The sequence below is a fragment of the Erpetoichthys calabaricus genome, chromosome 7, assembly GCF_900747795.2.
Source record: "Erpetoichthys calabaricus chromosome 7, fErpCal1.3, whole genome shotgun sequence".
Lineage (NCBI taxonomy): Eukaryota > Metazoa > Chordata > Cladistia > Polypteriformes > Polypteridae > Erpetoichthys > Erpetoichthys calabaricus.
The window spans coordinates 168,875,388-168,891,844 of NC_041400.2; the positions used below are offsets into that span (position 1 = coordinate 168,875,388).

The 16,457-nt window shown below is 39.3% G+C and overlaps 1 protein-coding gene across 1 annotated transcript in view; it reads left to right on the forward strand.

Moving 5' to 3' along the window:
• The window catches only part of LOC114654867 (proteinase-activated receptor 1-like), a 46,256-nt gene extending 30,013 nt beyond the window's left edge, over positions 1 to 16,243 (forward strand). The window contains exon 2 of the mRNA XM_028805699.2: positions 12,219 to 16,243. Within this exon, the coding sequence (XP_028661532.1) occupies positions 12,219 to 13,381 (1,163 nt within the window). The 3' untranslated portion in view covers positions 13,382 to 16,243. The remainder of the gene's footprint in view (positions 1 to 12,218) is intronic.
• Positions 16,244 to 16,457: the final 214 nt, after the last annotated feature.

The following is a 16,457-nucleotide window of genomic DNA, read 5'->3' on the forward strand; positions in this document are numbered from 1 at the left end:
TATTTTTGGTTATGTTTGTAATTATGCACTGCCTTTTTAAATGTGTTTCCATTTTGTGGTTTCCCAAGAGGCAGGGTCACTTTGACATCACTGTTTCCTGATCTCCCTCTTGCCATTTAATCCCAGAGGAGAGGAGCTCAGACTTCATTTTATTGAGAAAGATTTTTTGATCTTTATGCTACTGTTTTTGGATTTTGTATCTTGAATTGTTTTATTATTTGAATTTAAATTTTTTTTTATTTGTGAATTTCCCCTTGGGATTAATAAAGTATCTATCTATCTGATTATGTTTTGGGACTTTTTCAGCTTATGATTACCCTTTCAGAAACTCCTGTCTGTTCTTTTTGAGCACATTTTGTGTTGTTCTTTGTTTTTCAATAAGTATTTTAATTTTATAAGGATTATTGTCTATCTTTTAGTCTCAAGTTAGATGTTTTCATGTATTGTCCCTCTTGTATTTTGGAACTGTTTATGATTTATTTTGAACTTCAGAATCAGTATTTCCATTTTTGCGCCTAGTCAGGCAAAAGCCTATTATTGGTAGTTGGGAGTAAGCTGGTCTGGGTGAGCCCTTTCTGGACTGGCCAGTATATCTCTTGGTCTGCTTCTATGGTCTTTTTTTGGAGGCCTCATCCCTGTTTAGTTATGTTAGAGACTCTAGAATGTAACACTTTGTGCACTCTGAGAATCAAATTTGTGTGAAGTTCTGTGTTAATAAGTCTCACATTCATCTGTGTTTTCACATATGTCTTTTAAGCAATAGTGGACAAGTCATAAGCAATTCATGCTTTTCAAATTCACTGTGAGAAAAGAGCAAAATACTATTAATAAAGTATAAAATCAAAAAGGTATGTATCAGAATTTTTAACCTAGAGGGAGAGGTTAGGGCAAATACTGATCACTGATTTCATGTTACTTGAATTGCAATACTGAATTTATTCTCCTTTTAATTTTTTTTTTACTCTTAAGGTTCTGCATAAACAGTCATGTAGAGGCTTTATGTTTCATATTGCGATGCTGGTATTTGTACAGTTCAGTTGCAGACCACAGATGTTACCCATTTATTTTTATTAACAAATTGAAATTCTGTAGGCTTATTGTTCAGTGATCATAGAAAGTGCTAAAATAAGGAAAACAACCTTTAACATCCCTGGTGATAACCTCACGCCTGACTTGGGATTGGAATTCTATGCAATTACAATTAAACGCAAGTCAGGCTCGGAGTGATGTGTAATGATATGCTTTATAGTGTTAAGCCTGAATAACTCTTGGGACAGTATTCTGCTGTTGTCTAGTGGATGAAATAACATCATGCCACAAAAAAAAGATTTCTAGGTTTTATAACTGAAAGGTAACTCCTCAGTATTCATGAGTGGAGTGGAGCCTCCAATGAAAAATAAAATAGCAAACAAAAAGTCGTAAAGGCAGCTTTAGAGCTAACTGCAACTTGCTTGAAATGAGCGATAGTGATGACGATATGAATTGATTTGAACTGATGCGTGATACAGCATTATACAGTCAAACTGCTGTGATATGCCCAGTGAATTCAGTTGGTGGAGCTTCACCATGATGTGACGGTAGCTGTGTAGTAAAATGACAAAATAATGGTGATCAATGTGAAAGGAAAAGCAAGACACTAGCCCCATAAGGTTCATGTCACTAAGCCTGCAGGAACACAAGAGGTGTGTTTGGGCACTGACATTCTACCCTCTTGTGTGAAAGCAACAGAAAAATACAAAAAGTGTCAACAGAAACATGCTTCTACTGTCCCTATTGCAACATCTGGCTGTGTGTTTGGTGACTGTCTCAAAAGATGCCACACAAAGGACGTGTGCTAAATTAGCATCAGTGCTGTCTTTGTCACTAGACATAACTTTTCCATTGCATTTATGCACACATTTTATAATTTACGTATGTCTGTTACATTTTTTGTTATTATAAAAAAATTTGATGTTTTTGACTTATTTTTCTATTATAAACATAATACCAAGGAAGCTGCAATACATACTTTCTTTATCTAATAAAACACATACACAAAACAGATAATCAGTAAGTGTATGAGTCTTGACGTTTATAGTCTCTCTTCAGTGACATCACAGGTCGTGATATCTGATGGTTCTGCAAAGTAACACAAGTGAAGTCTAAAATGGCAGTGTTCGCAAGAATTAACATGGCATTGCAATAAGACATTAAAATGAATAAATGTATTTAAACACATTGTAAATTGCTAAAGAGCAGAATCGGATTCAGCACATGTCAATGCTCTTAACAGCAAAAAAGAAATTCCAAAAAGGGGATATAATAAAACGGGAAGAAATTTCAAAGAAACCAAATCATATTGGGTCATTACTTGGTCCTGTTCTAGTTTGTTGTGTCTGGGTACAATTCTGTGTTGGCATGCCGTGGCTTTTCGGTGCTATGTGGCCAACGCACAGGTTTATCAGCAGATTTCTACTGAGGAGAGTGCAGCATTAGCACGGGTTACCCAGTTACTTGCCTGTTATTCAGAGCAGGATGAGTGTTAACCATCTGCAGTTGAATAGAAGCAAATTGGAGATAATTTTAGTGGACACTGCTAATACGGTCAAAAAGGTGCTCAGATGCTCATACACTTCTCGATGGTGAAATGTTGAAAAATCAGTCTTAGACCAAATTATGCAGACACTCAACTCATGTTGTGGTTTTTAGTTAAAACCGCCTGACATAAAAAAAAATTGAGATTTTCAGTCCATTGATAAATGACGGCCTTACTCAAACTCTCTAAATGCAGTTCTTAACATCTTGGGCGAGTTTTATTCCCCTTTTTACAAATTTCACATAATTCTTGACGCACCCATTTTGTTGTTATTTTTTATTTTTTTTCATTGTTATTAATACGCAGGCCTGTCTTCAAACAACACTGGCATAAGATAGTTAGAAATGGCTTTTTTCAGGATTTGTTAGTATTTCTTTATTGCACACACCTCAGCACAGTTCACTCCTTCAATAGTCCTTCTCTAATAGGCAAAGCTGTCCTGCCTTTGTACGTGCCATAGCGCACACAAGACACGAAGAAGAACAAAAGTATGAAATATGAATATTTTAATTCCATATATATTAGTTATCTGCTGTATACTGGCAGAATAAGAAAACTCTCACTGAGCGGACAGTTGGCTGGATCACAAGTGAATGTACCATTTCATTTTTGCCCGTTTCCTCTCATTGTAACATTTTGAATTCCTTGCATATTTTTAAAGGAAAGGTTAGCCTTAAAGTCAATGCCTGTAATCTAAATGGACATCTAGTACTAAGGGAAAATATAAATGCTTAAAAGTTTTAAAGTATTCTTTTTATTTCTAGTAGTTAGGAAAGGGGCGGCACTGTGGTGCAGTGATAGCGCTGCTGCCTCGCAGTTAGGAGACCTGGGTTCGCTTCCCTGGTCCTCCCTGTGTGGAGTTTGCATGTTCTCCCCGTGTCTGCGTGGATTTTCTCCGGGTACTCTGGTTTCCTCCTACAGTCCAAAGACATGTTAGGTAGATTGGTGATTCTAAATTGGCCCTAGTGTGTGCTTGGTGTGTGTGTTTGTGTGTGTCCTGCGGTGGGTTGGCACCCTGTCTGGGATTGGTTCCTGCCTTGTGCCCTGTGTTGGCTGGGATTGGCTCCAGCAGACCCCCGTGACCCTGTGTTCGGATTCAGCGGGTTGGAAAATGGATGGATGGATAGTTAGGAATGTAACTGTGTTTCCTGTTAATCTTCTGTTACATAAAATGCACAAGAAGAACAACAAAATGGAAGACATTTTGTAAAAATCTTCTGAATGAAGATTACATTGCTCTTTTAATAACACCTCAATCTTTTCTAAATAGAAAATTCTTTTAATGAAGAAATACAAATAAACTAAAAAGTTGAGGAGGATGCGTTTTTGATTTTTACAAGGTCACAAGTGCCTATAAGTGAGACAGTAAACTTGAAACAGCAGTGAGGCATTATGGGTCCCTGGACATCTGTACCCAGTCTGGAGCACTGTGGTGTATTGTAGTAGTCAACTCTTATTTTGAAGTGCTCTGTGAATACAGCTATTACTTTGAAATGCTCTTTATGTGTTGTATTGTGCTGCTGTATAAAGATGTGTATTTGCTGTGAGGTGATCCAATAAAGAAGGACCTCTATTGCATCCCCTGTTGTCAGCTGCATCGTTGAATTTAGATATGGTAACGATATCAAAAAAACATCGCCACCTGCTAATTTCAGATATTTATTCACTTCATCATTTTGTGGGCGGAGTGGTGGCTCTGAGGCTAGGGATCTGTACTGGTAACCGGAAGGTTGCCGGTTCGAATCCCATAAACACCAAAAGTGACTCTACTTCACTGGGCCCTTGAGCAAGGCCCTTAACCTGCAATTGCTTTGTCCTGGGTATGACGTTATTCTGCATCCAGCCCGACATGTAGGCCCTCCAACCTGGGGGTTGGTGACAGAACTGGCACTCCAGCCACCATAGAAAACTTCACACCAGTTCCATTCCATCTGAACTAGTGTGGTGCTGAGGTGTCACCCATTGCATGGCTGCACTCGGGTCCTAATCTGGGATCCTGAGTTGGTTTGTCATGTGGTGGGTGCGGCAATGTACTGTATCAGTGCGTCCTCCTAACCCCTCTTTCTCTCTCATCATTTTGTTGTTAATGGAGCAAACAGTTTTTACATGAGGACAGAAGAAAGACGATCCTGAATTTGAAGGAGTTAGAAAAAGCATCTGTACATCTATTTTAAAAAAAGGGAAAAATCATTTTATAGTAGGGTAGCCAGCCTTTGATACTTGCATAGCATGATGCCAAATAATTTGTCTATATATAAATAGAAAGAAGTATGTTTGATTTATTTATTTGAAGGAGTACCAGCACCAATACATTAACGTAAATCTATGGTGTAAATTGGGAAGAGGCACAACAGAGCTCAGAATTATTAAAAATGATACAAGATTGATTTCCCAAAATTCAGACTTTGTTTTTATTAATTGCATTGGAAGTTTCCATTGAACTAGTAGCCATGACTGTTTGATAAGTTCAGACTATATGCAAACACAGCACTGGCTCTTCGATAAGATGACAATGCTGTCATCAGAGCACTGACAGACACTTCCAAATGCATCCAGCATCGGCAGCCATGGCCAAAACAACAACCATGACAACTCAATTTATTGGCTCCTAGTAGAATGAAAGGAAGGATGGTGAAAGCAAGATAAGAAAAATCAACCACAGATTGAGACTTCCTCTGTCGTCATCTGCTCGTCACAATGACGATATCTTCCTGTTAAAGAACTGTTGTACCATGAGAGGTGGAAGGAGCTGAGCAAAGGGCCACACCAGGACTCCTCTTGTAGGTTGTTATCTTTCTGGGTATAGCTGATAAAGGAGATGGGTGACCCGCTGAAAACCGTCCGAAGCATACCTTCCCCATGTGTATCCATAAAGCCCATCCCCATAACAGACATGGCATGGCTATGCATTTGGCTCACTAGTTTACTACAAATTTTGAATGTCTGTGAAATGGTAATTTAAAGGTATAGTTGAACAAAGATCCGTTGAACATACAATTATGTTTTAGTCAGGGTTTATACCCTGGCATAAGTGCATTTTTTGTGCTTTATTTTGGAATTATTCTTTTTCATTTCTCATTATAATTTTTTAGGTTTGTTTATTGTTTGCTATGTCTTTAAATTGTTCCACCATTTCTTGTGTTTTGTGGGTGGAACCCCAGGAAGTAGGACCACCCTGACATCACTACTGCTGGGTTCTCCCTCTGCCTTTACATTCGGGTCACTGTGAGGGTTCCAGTACTTGATTATTGAGAGTGGTTTGTTGGAGTTTGTGAGTATTTTATTTCTATTTGATATTTATTGTCTGGCCTAGGAAGGTTCCTTTTTCCATGTTTGTCTATTGTTTGTGTTTCTTGTGATTTTTCTAAAGAAAATTCACAATTTATAAAAAAAAAAAAGAAAAAAAATACTTTGCTTTAGGTTTTCTGTACTAGCTTTCCATTTTGGTCCTGGGCAGGCCCAAGCCTGCAGGTAGTAGTTGGGGGCTGGCAGCCTGGGGTAAGGCTGTTCCTGGGCAGGTCTATGAAGGTTTGTGCCTGCTTATGGAGCCTTTTTGGAGGCTTTGCACACTTTCTCCATGTTTATGTCTTCCTTCCACAACAATCTTTGTACACTGTCCTTTTGACACTTGTCTTTCTTGTGTATTGTTCAGTATTCATTTTACTTTTATTATGTTTTTAAAGAAAAATGTTCATGCAATCAAGAGATATTTTGCCCTACTTCATTTCTTGTTAATTTCTAAATTATTAAATGTATGACTTTTATGACTGTCTTAGAATAACAGGAACAGATTGTGCTATCTTATCAAGCCCTTTACAGTTTACAACTGGTGTTTTATGCGTACTAAAATTGATTTTGGTATCAATACAAGTACCGGTGCCAAAGCTGTACCAAAGCAATAACAGGTAACTCTGTGCCAACCTCACATACCACCATTGTCACTGCAGCCTCCCTGCTCTGTCACACTTTCTGTCTTGCCTTGCTGTACTGTTCAAATGAATATTAAGATAAGCGAAATCTCCTTGGAGTCTTTCGTATTAATATTAATATAGTGACTGCTGTAGAGCTAGATTCGATATGTATATTTCATTAAAGAGAAGAAGGGGGAGTGCACCAGTTGTGATTCTGGTAATAAATGAATGAGCGTGAGGAGTTTGAAAACTACCATTTACTTGCCTTACAAAAACTGAAGAAATGCCAGTATTGTACCATTTTTTACCAAAAAATTATTTTTGGTGCTTTTTCAGTACCAGTATACCATGCAAACCCAAATGTGAACAGGGCCTTAATAAACCCATTCTCGCATATTACCCACATTTCTTTTCCTTCTCCATTTATCTTTTTTTGCCCTATTAAACTCAATAATTTAGGCATGTTTACAAGCCTTAAGCATTACTCCTTTGGCCATGCTGTCCTTCTCAGGGGTGGGGTTTGATTTGCTTTCAATCCTATTTTTCATAAAAATTGATCTATATGTACGGAATGATTACAAGAAAATTTAATAAAAAAAAAAAAAAAGCCATTCACACTCATCTGTGTTTTTATTCCACTTTTTCTAGCCCATTTGCAAATCAGATTTACTGTGTATTGTTCCACAAGATATTCCGGTTAAGCTGAAAGACCTGCATTTTGAAAGCCATAGCACTTCTGCTGTCACTGTGCCAGACTTCTTCAGACGTGTTTTGTTTTCCCATTCCCAAACTCCCTTAAGGAATTTGGGATACAGCATTTGTAGACAGAAGTCTTCCTGTGGGACGTTAGTAGCGGCTGCCCAACAGAGCAATTGTTTCCACAGACTTGAACCCCCTCACCCTTTACAGTTCCCTCCCTGCCACAATCAGAGGTTCCAGGTTTAGATGATTGACTCCTTGTATTGGGAATAATTAAAGTGCCACTGGAATACTAGAACACAAGTGTTTTTTGATTTATAAGAGGGAAAAAAAAGTTTTTATCTCGTAAACCATACTATGATTTGTCCTTTTCACAAGTCTCCCACTCAATCAAATTATAAATGCACCACACTAAGGACCACATAGGACCCCTGACCACAACCCCCCCTCAGCGCAGGACTATGGTTATGTCTCTCTTAACTTGAAAATGTGAGACAAATCTCCTCAGGACACTTCATTCTTTTGACATTTGAGAGAAAATTTCCTCGCACCTCAGCTGGTCCTCTCTACCATAATACATTGGCCTTTTAAAAGGCAGCTTGTTACGTGTAAGTGGGGGGGATTATCACAAGATACTAGGGAGGCCTGGACCATAAAACCTGACAAAGCTTAAGATAATGATTCAGCCATAGTAAGGCTTCCTGTGTCCTCTCCAAGACTGTGTACTTGTGTGACCAGCTGTATTCACTGATAAAGCGCAAACAATTTTAATACAGATGTCAGAGGATTAGAGGATTGTAAGTTTCTCTTGCCAAAGTGTACTGGAAGTTGGTATAGCATGAGACATCAAGACAGACGCCAAGGAACTGACTGCACTCAAGTGTTCCCAGTTTCCAGCCAGCACAGCAAATAGGTAACATCTGGTAGACAGTAACGCAACAGGATGCTTTCTACTTTTATAGCACTCTTTTCTATTATAGGCACTGCACGCCACATGTAGCACTGCAAGAAAAAAGAGAAAAACTTCTCGTTTTTTCTGCATTCATGATATTTGTGTTTTTAAGTTCATCATGCAATTGCCATTTAAAATACACCAATTTCAGAGGATGAAGAAGTGTTCAGAATATTATCATTTTGTCTTTTCTATTCAGAACTGCATTTCAAATATGTCGACTGCCTGTATAATCCCAGTAAGTTTATTTTGGCACAGCAGAACCTCCGCAGTCCCATTGAATCCATTTCAGGCCCAGGAGAGGGTTGGAAGCCTTTCTCAGCAGCTCAACTGTGAGACATGGACTCAACCCTAAATGATGCATCAGTCCATTTTGGTGCTTCTGAGTTCATTTTAATTCATGAAAGGTATTCATCACCATTCTGGTAGATTGGATAACATGAATCCATTGACACAGGTTGTCTGCACTTTATCATGAAATGAATCTCTCATACATGGTAAAAGAGTTGTGAGGCCTCCAAAAGGCTTTATTGACCAGGATAGGGCTCGCCTCCTTTGCCTACTTATACAAAAGCCTCACCTCAACCAAAATGAAGGTTAAAGGTAAGGCTTTTAAGACCGTAGTAAAATCACCAATGATATTTGGAGCTGAGACATGGGTAGTTAAGGAGCACTGGGAAGAAGTTTGGATGTGGTAGAAGTAAGAATGTTGACATAGATGTATAGTGTTAAAAAAAACAAAAATAAAGGACAGAATAAGAAATGAGACAACAAAAGTGGGAGAGATGTCTTCAAAAGTATTGGAATATAAATTGAAGTAGTATGGACTGTGATGGGGAGAGACAATGACTATGACTAAAAGATCATCTGAAGGAACAGGGCTTGACTGGTGAGGGAGATGCAGGACTGAGCTGTATGGGGAAGGTTAATCATCTACATCGACCCCACATAGAAGTGAGAAAAAATGAAATGAACGAAGTTTCATTTTGACTTGATGAAAAAGTTGTCATATATTTATTGTATCACGTGGTTGTTTTGTTTGTGACAGGCATTGCCATTTTGGAGGCTCATTTTGTATGGTTACTAGCTTAGTTTCAACTAAGAACTAGAAGTTACAACACATGACTTCACCATAGCAATGGTATAAATGTTGGTGTTTTATAAGATTTTGGATACAAAGTAGTTAATGTTGTTCACTGATTTCAGGGCTTAGCTTATTGTTTTTTCTTTGATTTTTGTGTACACATTATTGCCTTGGTTCATCTTCAGTATCATTTTGACTAGTTTCCTGACCACAGTTTTTGTCTTGTTCATCTCCTCATCAAATAAAATCATTCTCCTTGAAATATTTTCATTTAAGGCAGAACAGTTAGTGATCGAAAGGTCCAGACCTCTGCTTGACTCATGACAATCCTCCTTTTTTTTTTTTGCCCTTTTCAAAGACTGGTTAACAACTTTGAAATTGTAACTTTGGACATTTGACCTTTTTTCTTTGGTCCTTTCCATTAAGAAGAGAAATTAACAAAAGATTTCATGTAGTCAGAAAAAAATTCATTCTGGGTCAGGTGAGCTTTTAAAGAAAGATGTGCAGAGAGTCAGTGGCTTCCTTAAGTTAGTGAACACAACTTCAACACTTTCCTAAAAATTATACAGAAGGCTGATCTTTCACTCTTGAATCTGGAGCTAATGCCATTGAATGATAATGTATTGATTATTGAACATCATCTCTCATTTCCTGCCTTTGTTTCAGTGCTGTAGGGATCAGTCAGGTCAGATCAGGTTGGGGAGCATGCACAGGTACAGCACATTACTGCACCCACCACATGACAAATCAGCTCGGTATCCTGGTTGGCAACCCCCCCAGGCAGACAAATGGTCCAGTCCCCAACCAGAAATGACCCTCTATCTGCCACAGCCAGGTGTTACGTGGATGTCCCCTTAGCCTGGTCCATCCACTCGGGTCCTCATTCAATGAAGATCTTGCAAGCCGGATCATCATTGGGGAATCGCACCACATGGCCCTAGTGCCATAACTGATGCACCCTCACAATGCAGGTAATGTGCCTCATTCATCACAAAGTCAAACCAACAGGACCCAAGGATTCTCCGGAAAGACACAGTACCAAAGGAGTCCAGTCTTCATCTGAGGTCACTGGATAGCGTCCATGTCTTGCAACCATATAGCAAGACAGGAAGCACCAGGACTCTAAAGACTTGGACCTTCGTCCTTCCGCAAAAATATGGGAGCGCCACACACCCCTTTCCAGCAACCTCATGACCCCCCATGCTCTCCCAATCCGTCTACTGACTTCATAGGAAGAGTCACCAGAGACATGAATGTTGCTGCCGAGCTCCTAATAAAGGAAGTTCACAATATTGATTTGTGAATAATATTCACTTATGGGGTAATTGTGGATATCAATGCTGTGATATCATGGTGGCAGGCTGTGAGCTAATGAAGGCCTGAGGGAACCCCTGGAGTGATTTTCATGAACATAATTAGGATGTGCATAACATGAAGTCATTTTAGCAAATATAATGACCGAAAAGATACAAAGGTTTAAAAGAGCAGTGGGTTAAATAAGGATGCCTTGAAGCCAACTACTGGAACGGATGTTGTGATCGCTAAAAACAAACTCTTATAAAATTTTCCGTGGTTCTGGGCATGAAAATAAGTGCATGGCAAAACAACAAATTGCGTACACTAAAAAAAATCTGATTCATTAAACCTGGTATATGCACATTTGTATACATTTTACCCTTTATAATTCACAGTCACCTTGTAGATATGTGCCTCGAAACACCGCCCTGAAACATCCATCCATTGAGCATGGTAATCGGCCTCATACATAAGCAATCATGATGATGCTGCTGAACTTCATTGGCAGGTAGAGCAGCTTCTTCCTGACACATCGAGATCCTGCCTCCTGCATTCAAGAGTATCAGGCTATACTCCTCCACTGAGAGCACAGGATCATGCACAGCATTATAGCGCCTCTCCTATGTGCTCTGGGGCCCCAGGAAAGGTGTAAGGCGCCAACCTCTAAGTGGGTAGCCACTATCCCCTGACACTTATAATGACTTGATTGCTGTTACAATGAATAATAGTGCAAGCTATGTAAAACACAGAGGTTCAGCCAGTTACCTTACCACCAAGGCAGCCATCATGTCTGTTAAAGCTACTTTGCCTCAAAATTAATAAATGACATGTTGACCCAGGCCATCGAGACACAATTTTTACCAGTCTGATCTTGGATGACTTGTGCATTATTGGAATGTCACTGCTTACAGTTAACAAAAGCATATTCATTCTTGTTTGCAATGCATGCAGTAACGTGATTATGTTAGGAGAACTGGACACTGCTGCAAATTGTCTTTATGTTGGCAAAAACTTTGTTTTTAATGTACTGTATGTACACTGGCACCATATGAAAATTGGATGTAGGGACTCGACAGTTAATTGCTTCAGGCACTGTGGGCATGTCAGAGTAAGCTTGGCTGAAATATTTCTGATCTGTCAGCAAGTACCCTGAGACATGACAACAGGTAGCCAATATAAGCCGATGAAAAATCAAAAAAGCTCTTGAATGCACGTATGTAGCATTGGCCGTCTTAAAAGGGAACTAAAATACAGTCTGTGCGTCATATTCGTCACTTTTGAGGTATAATATGTTTGTCACGTCAATGCACATTCTAATAACTGTTTGGCAATTTGAATTGTTATGCGTGCGAGTTGTCGTTTAGTTGGTTTGACTTCATTTCACTACTTGATCAAGAGGGTTGTTATTGTCCAGTTTCTCCAAAATGTTGCATACGCATGGCTCAGAGTTGTCGTAAATATAAGTAAGCTTTTGTGTCAAGTTTTCTTTGATAAATCCTGATGTTTGTGTGGAAAGTTGCGTATGCACATTTCAAGCCTCTTTTTGTGTATATGCAAACTTTATAAATTCATGTTTACTTCAGTGTTAAGTTAAAATGTCCATCTGCAAACCAAAGTCATGTACCATCATTTTGTGTAAACTTTGTATAATCGAGTCCTAATTTAATTTCATTCTTGGAACCTTTTGTATCTCTTTTTCAGGTCCTAGAGGCTTCCCGTCTTTCTACAGCGATGTCACAGATGAGCCCATCGATTATTTGGATGTTCTCAACCACAAAGATGAAGGCAGTGGTTCTGGAATGGGAGTCCCAGAAGTTCGTGTCTCCCGAAAACAAAACCACTCCAAGATGTTCATAACACAGACCACTAAAGAGTACCTTACTGGTCGATGGATGACACTCTTTATCCCTTCTGTGTATACCATGGTGTTTGTTGCCAGCTTACTTCTGAATGGCCTCGCCATTCTTATGTTCATCTTTAAAGTGAAATTAACAAAACCAGCCGTTATATACATGCTGAACCTGGCCTTCGCTGACCTGCTTTTTATTCTTCTGCTGCCATTTAAAATATCATACCACTTTTCTGGGAACAACTGGACCTACGGACCTGTGATGTGCAGGATTGTCACAGCTGCTTTTTACTGCAACATGTACTGCTCAGTCCTCCTTGTAATGTGCATAGCCATTGACCGTTTCCTTGCTGTGGTCTACCCCATGCAGTCTCTGTCCTGGCGAAGCCGGGAGAATGCCATCATTGTGTGTGTATCTATGTGGTTCTTATCCGTTGGTGGTGTTATGCCTATTCTGTTGTCAGAACAGACAGCAAGAATCCCTGATCTCAGCATCACAACCTGCCATGATGTGCTGGACATCAAACAATTTCAAGGCTACTATCTCTACTTCTTTCCCATTTTCTGTTTTGTTTTCTTTTTTATCCCCATGATAGTCACGTCCGTTTGTTATATTCGTATCATTCAGTGCCTCGGTTCGACAAATGTCGCCAGCAAGTGCAGGAAGACCCGTGCTATCTTCATGGCTGTTGTCGTCTTCACCATCTTCATTGTCTGCTTTGCCCCCACCAACATCATTTTACTCACCCACTATCTGCGTTTTGCTAATGGCTACAATGAGAATTCCTACTTTGCCTATCTCATCTCCATGTGTCTTGGCAGCATTAGCTGCACTCTTGACCCCCTGATTTATTACTTTGGATCTTCCACCTGCCAACGGCACCTCCACAATCTTCTCTTTTGCAAAGGAGATGCAGTTGAGATTAGCTACGCCAAGTCGGATAGCCAGAGCAGCAAAATGGAAACCTTTTCGAACAGCCTTCAAAGCAGCCAGTATAAAAAGCTTTTGGCCTGAAATCGCCAGAAGCACAGAATCTAGTTTGATCCCAAGGGTGTGTGCTTTTAGAATTGTGCTTCCGATACCTGTAGTCAAAAAATAAAATCTGAGTTCTGCAGTCCATTTATCCTCAGCTCTTTGGATTGCTGAGTGTAACATTGGACGCGAGTCAAATCCTGCTGTAGTGTCGGCAACAAAGTGAAGTTCTGAGTTTTGGATGATGGGAGGACACATTGCTTAGTCTTAGTGCCACTCTCAGTTTGCAGCTGCTTTCATTTCTTAACGCTTGCTGTAGATCAGGGGTGTGCAAAGTCATTCCTGGAGGGCCGCAGTGGCTGCGGGTTTTTGTTCCAACCCAGTTGTTTAATTAGAAAACAATCCTTACCAATAATTACATTTCATGGCTTGTTAGTGCTTTAACTCTGCTATTTTAAGTCATTCTCAAATCCTAGATTTTTTTTTTCCATTCTAAAGATATCATCCAAATATTTTGAAGTGTAAAACGGATGGGTAATTCTCAGTCCTTCACTTTTTTCTCTTCTCTTTCCTTCCAAGTATTTAATTAAACCAAATAGTGCATGATAAATACACACAGGCGTAAAGGGTAACAAGCAAAATGGATAACTGCTGGTTTCTTTTGTCATTTGCATCTTATTGCTAATAAGGAGCAATTACAAACCAAGAATGCAGCTGTTTAAGACTTAAATAAGCAATAAGGGTTCAAAATCTTAACGAGGGAGGTAACTAAAATGAAGCAGAAGTGTTTCTAGAGCAATTAGTGCTTCTTATTAAGCAATTGGGTTGGAACAAAAACCTGCAGCCACTGCGGCCCTCCAGGAATGACTTTGCACACCCCTGCTGTAGATGGAGACCTCTGCCAGAAGATGACCCAATCGGCACATTACAGATAAGCTTTATTCTTTTCTAACCTTGTGTGCCTCACAGAAGATGTATGTTTGAAAACGAAGAGCATAAGTGATGCGTCTGTGTGCAGGGGGTGCTGATGGCTGCAAATGTTTGTTACTTATTTTGCATTCTACTTCTTACCTTAGCTTTTGTATACTCTTGCTTTTTTATTCAATCTTAAAGGAATACTCTTTCCAGAAATATTTGTTTTATTACCCCTTGTTGTTTTCAGCAATGGCTAAGAAAAATATTTAATCTCCTGTTTTTATGTGGAAGGGAGATAACAAAGATCCTAACACAATGGGGCCTATGCCAAAAAAAGAGCAAACAAAATCAAAACGTCCATGAAATAAAAACCTCGATTTGTGTTGCATAATCCATGTGCCAGATATCCAGTTGTATGCTCACAACGTCCCAAACACGGAATGTTTTTGCAGGAAGAAGCAGGTCTTCAGTTCAAAAGCTCGATTGCATTTAAATGTGCTCCCCAGTCGTTCATGAGAAGTGGTTCAGTTAAGTTTAGCAAAAATACACGTGTTTGAGATGTAGTGAGCATATCACTGGCTAACTGACGTGTGGATTATGCAACACACATTTTTACAGATATTTCCATCTCGCTTGCTGTTTGTAGAGTGTTGTCCCCACTGAAACCTGTTATGTCAGCAACTTTGTCATCTCTCTTCCCCATAAAAACATGAGATTTTTTTTTTTCTCGGCCATTACAACAAACAAAAGTGGGTAAGTGACAGATAAAGCAAAACAATCGTTTTTGGTCAGGGTATACTTTTAAACACCATACCACCATCCATTTTTGACTTTTTCCTCTATAAACCTGCCCTCTGAAGGTGTCATCTTGAAGCAATCAAGAAATTTCTGAACAGTACACATCTCAGGCAAACAATTGTGTGCAGTTTTAAAGAAAATGTTCATATTGTGTGCTGTTTGTCAAGTGTTGGTCCCCACTGAAACCTGTTTTGTCAGGAACTTTATTTCTTTTTCCCATAAAAACATGAGAGAAATTTTATGAAGTTTTCCAAAAACTGCCAGTAACTCAGCAACCCTGTGGACAGGAAAAAGACGTTTCCTGCTGATGTTGTGTGTCATGGTGTGTGAAACAGATGACTTCAGTAAATGGCTTTGGGGTGGAATGATCCAGTCGGACTGGACTTTTTTTTTTTTTTTTGCCCGTATGCCTCTGACCAACATCCATTTGTTCTGATGGATGTGCAGAATGTATTTCCCGGATCAGTTCTTTCATTTTGCATGTTGGAACACCACCCTTCCTCCAGGGGAATTAGGGAATGAAGTCAGTTTTTTCCTGTAAGTGGAAATGGTGCGTATTCTAAAAAATGTTTCATGCCAGTACAATAAGCTTTAACCACACACATGTAAGTGATCTGATCTAAATTAGGGTTAATGTCTAGTTCTGTGCACACCGTAATGTTCATGTTAGTCTGACACAGTGGCAAGGCTTTATCAATGCTGTTGCACTCTTAATGGTGACAGAAGAAAACAGAAGGTCTCCCCGTTGCAGACATTTTGCTTTTACTGTAGACCTGCCTAATATTCCTGAAGGAAATTTACTGGTAAATGACCCCCCCACCCGTCTGAATGTTACAGAAAGTGAGGGTCCATTTCGCTTTGTTTTTGTGCCATTCTTTTGAAAAGGATTCTTCTGTCTAAATGTAACCAGTTGTCGTAGTCCTAGTTTGTGATATTAACACCCATCATATTTCAGGTCATGCGCTTCCAGAAATGTAAAAAAAAGCACATAACATCTCTGACCAGTATTATAGTGGATGAAGTTCTTCATTGTACAGTATTCTTTAAAAGCTTTCTCTTTGCACAGTTTCATTAGTTTATAATATTTTCTTTTGGTTTTTTTACCTGTTAGATGAACTTATGTACAGTGTTTCATTTTATATTTGTACGTGTTTTATTAAATGCACTATATTTGCTATATCTCATATCAAATTATGCTTTGCGTTAATTTTTTTAACGTGTGTGTCTTTGTGTATAAAGTATGTGGAGGCTACAGGTGAAAAGCTAAACAGGAGTGCAAACGGGTATCGCCAAGGTGCTGCACTTCCACCATTTCTAGTAAGTTGAGTCTCAGCAAGCGTCACCAGGGTGCAATGGATTGTCGATTTCTAAAGCCTTGTTATGTGACTTTTAGCCGGCATTGAGG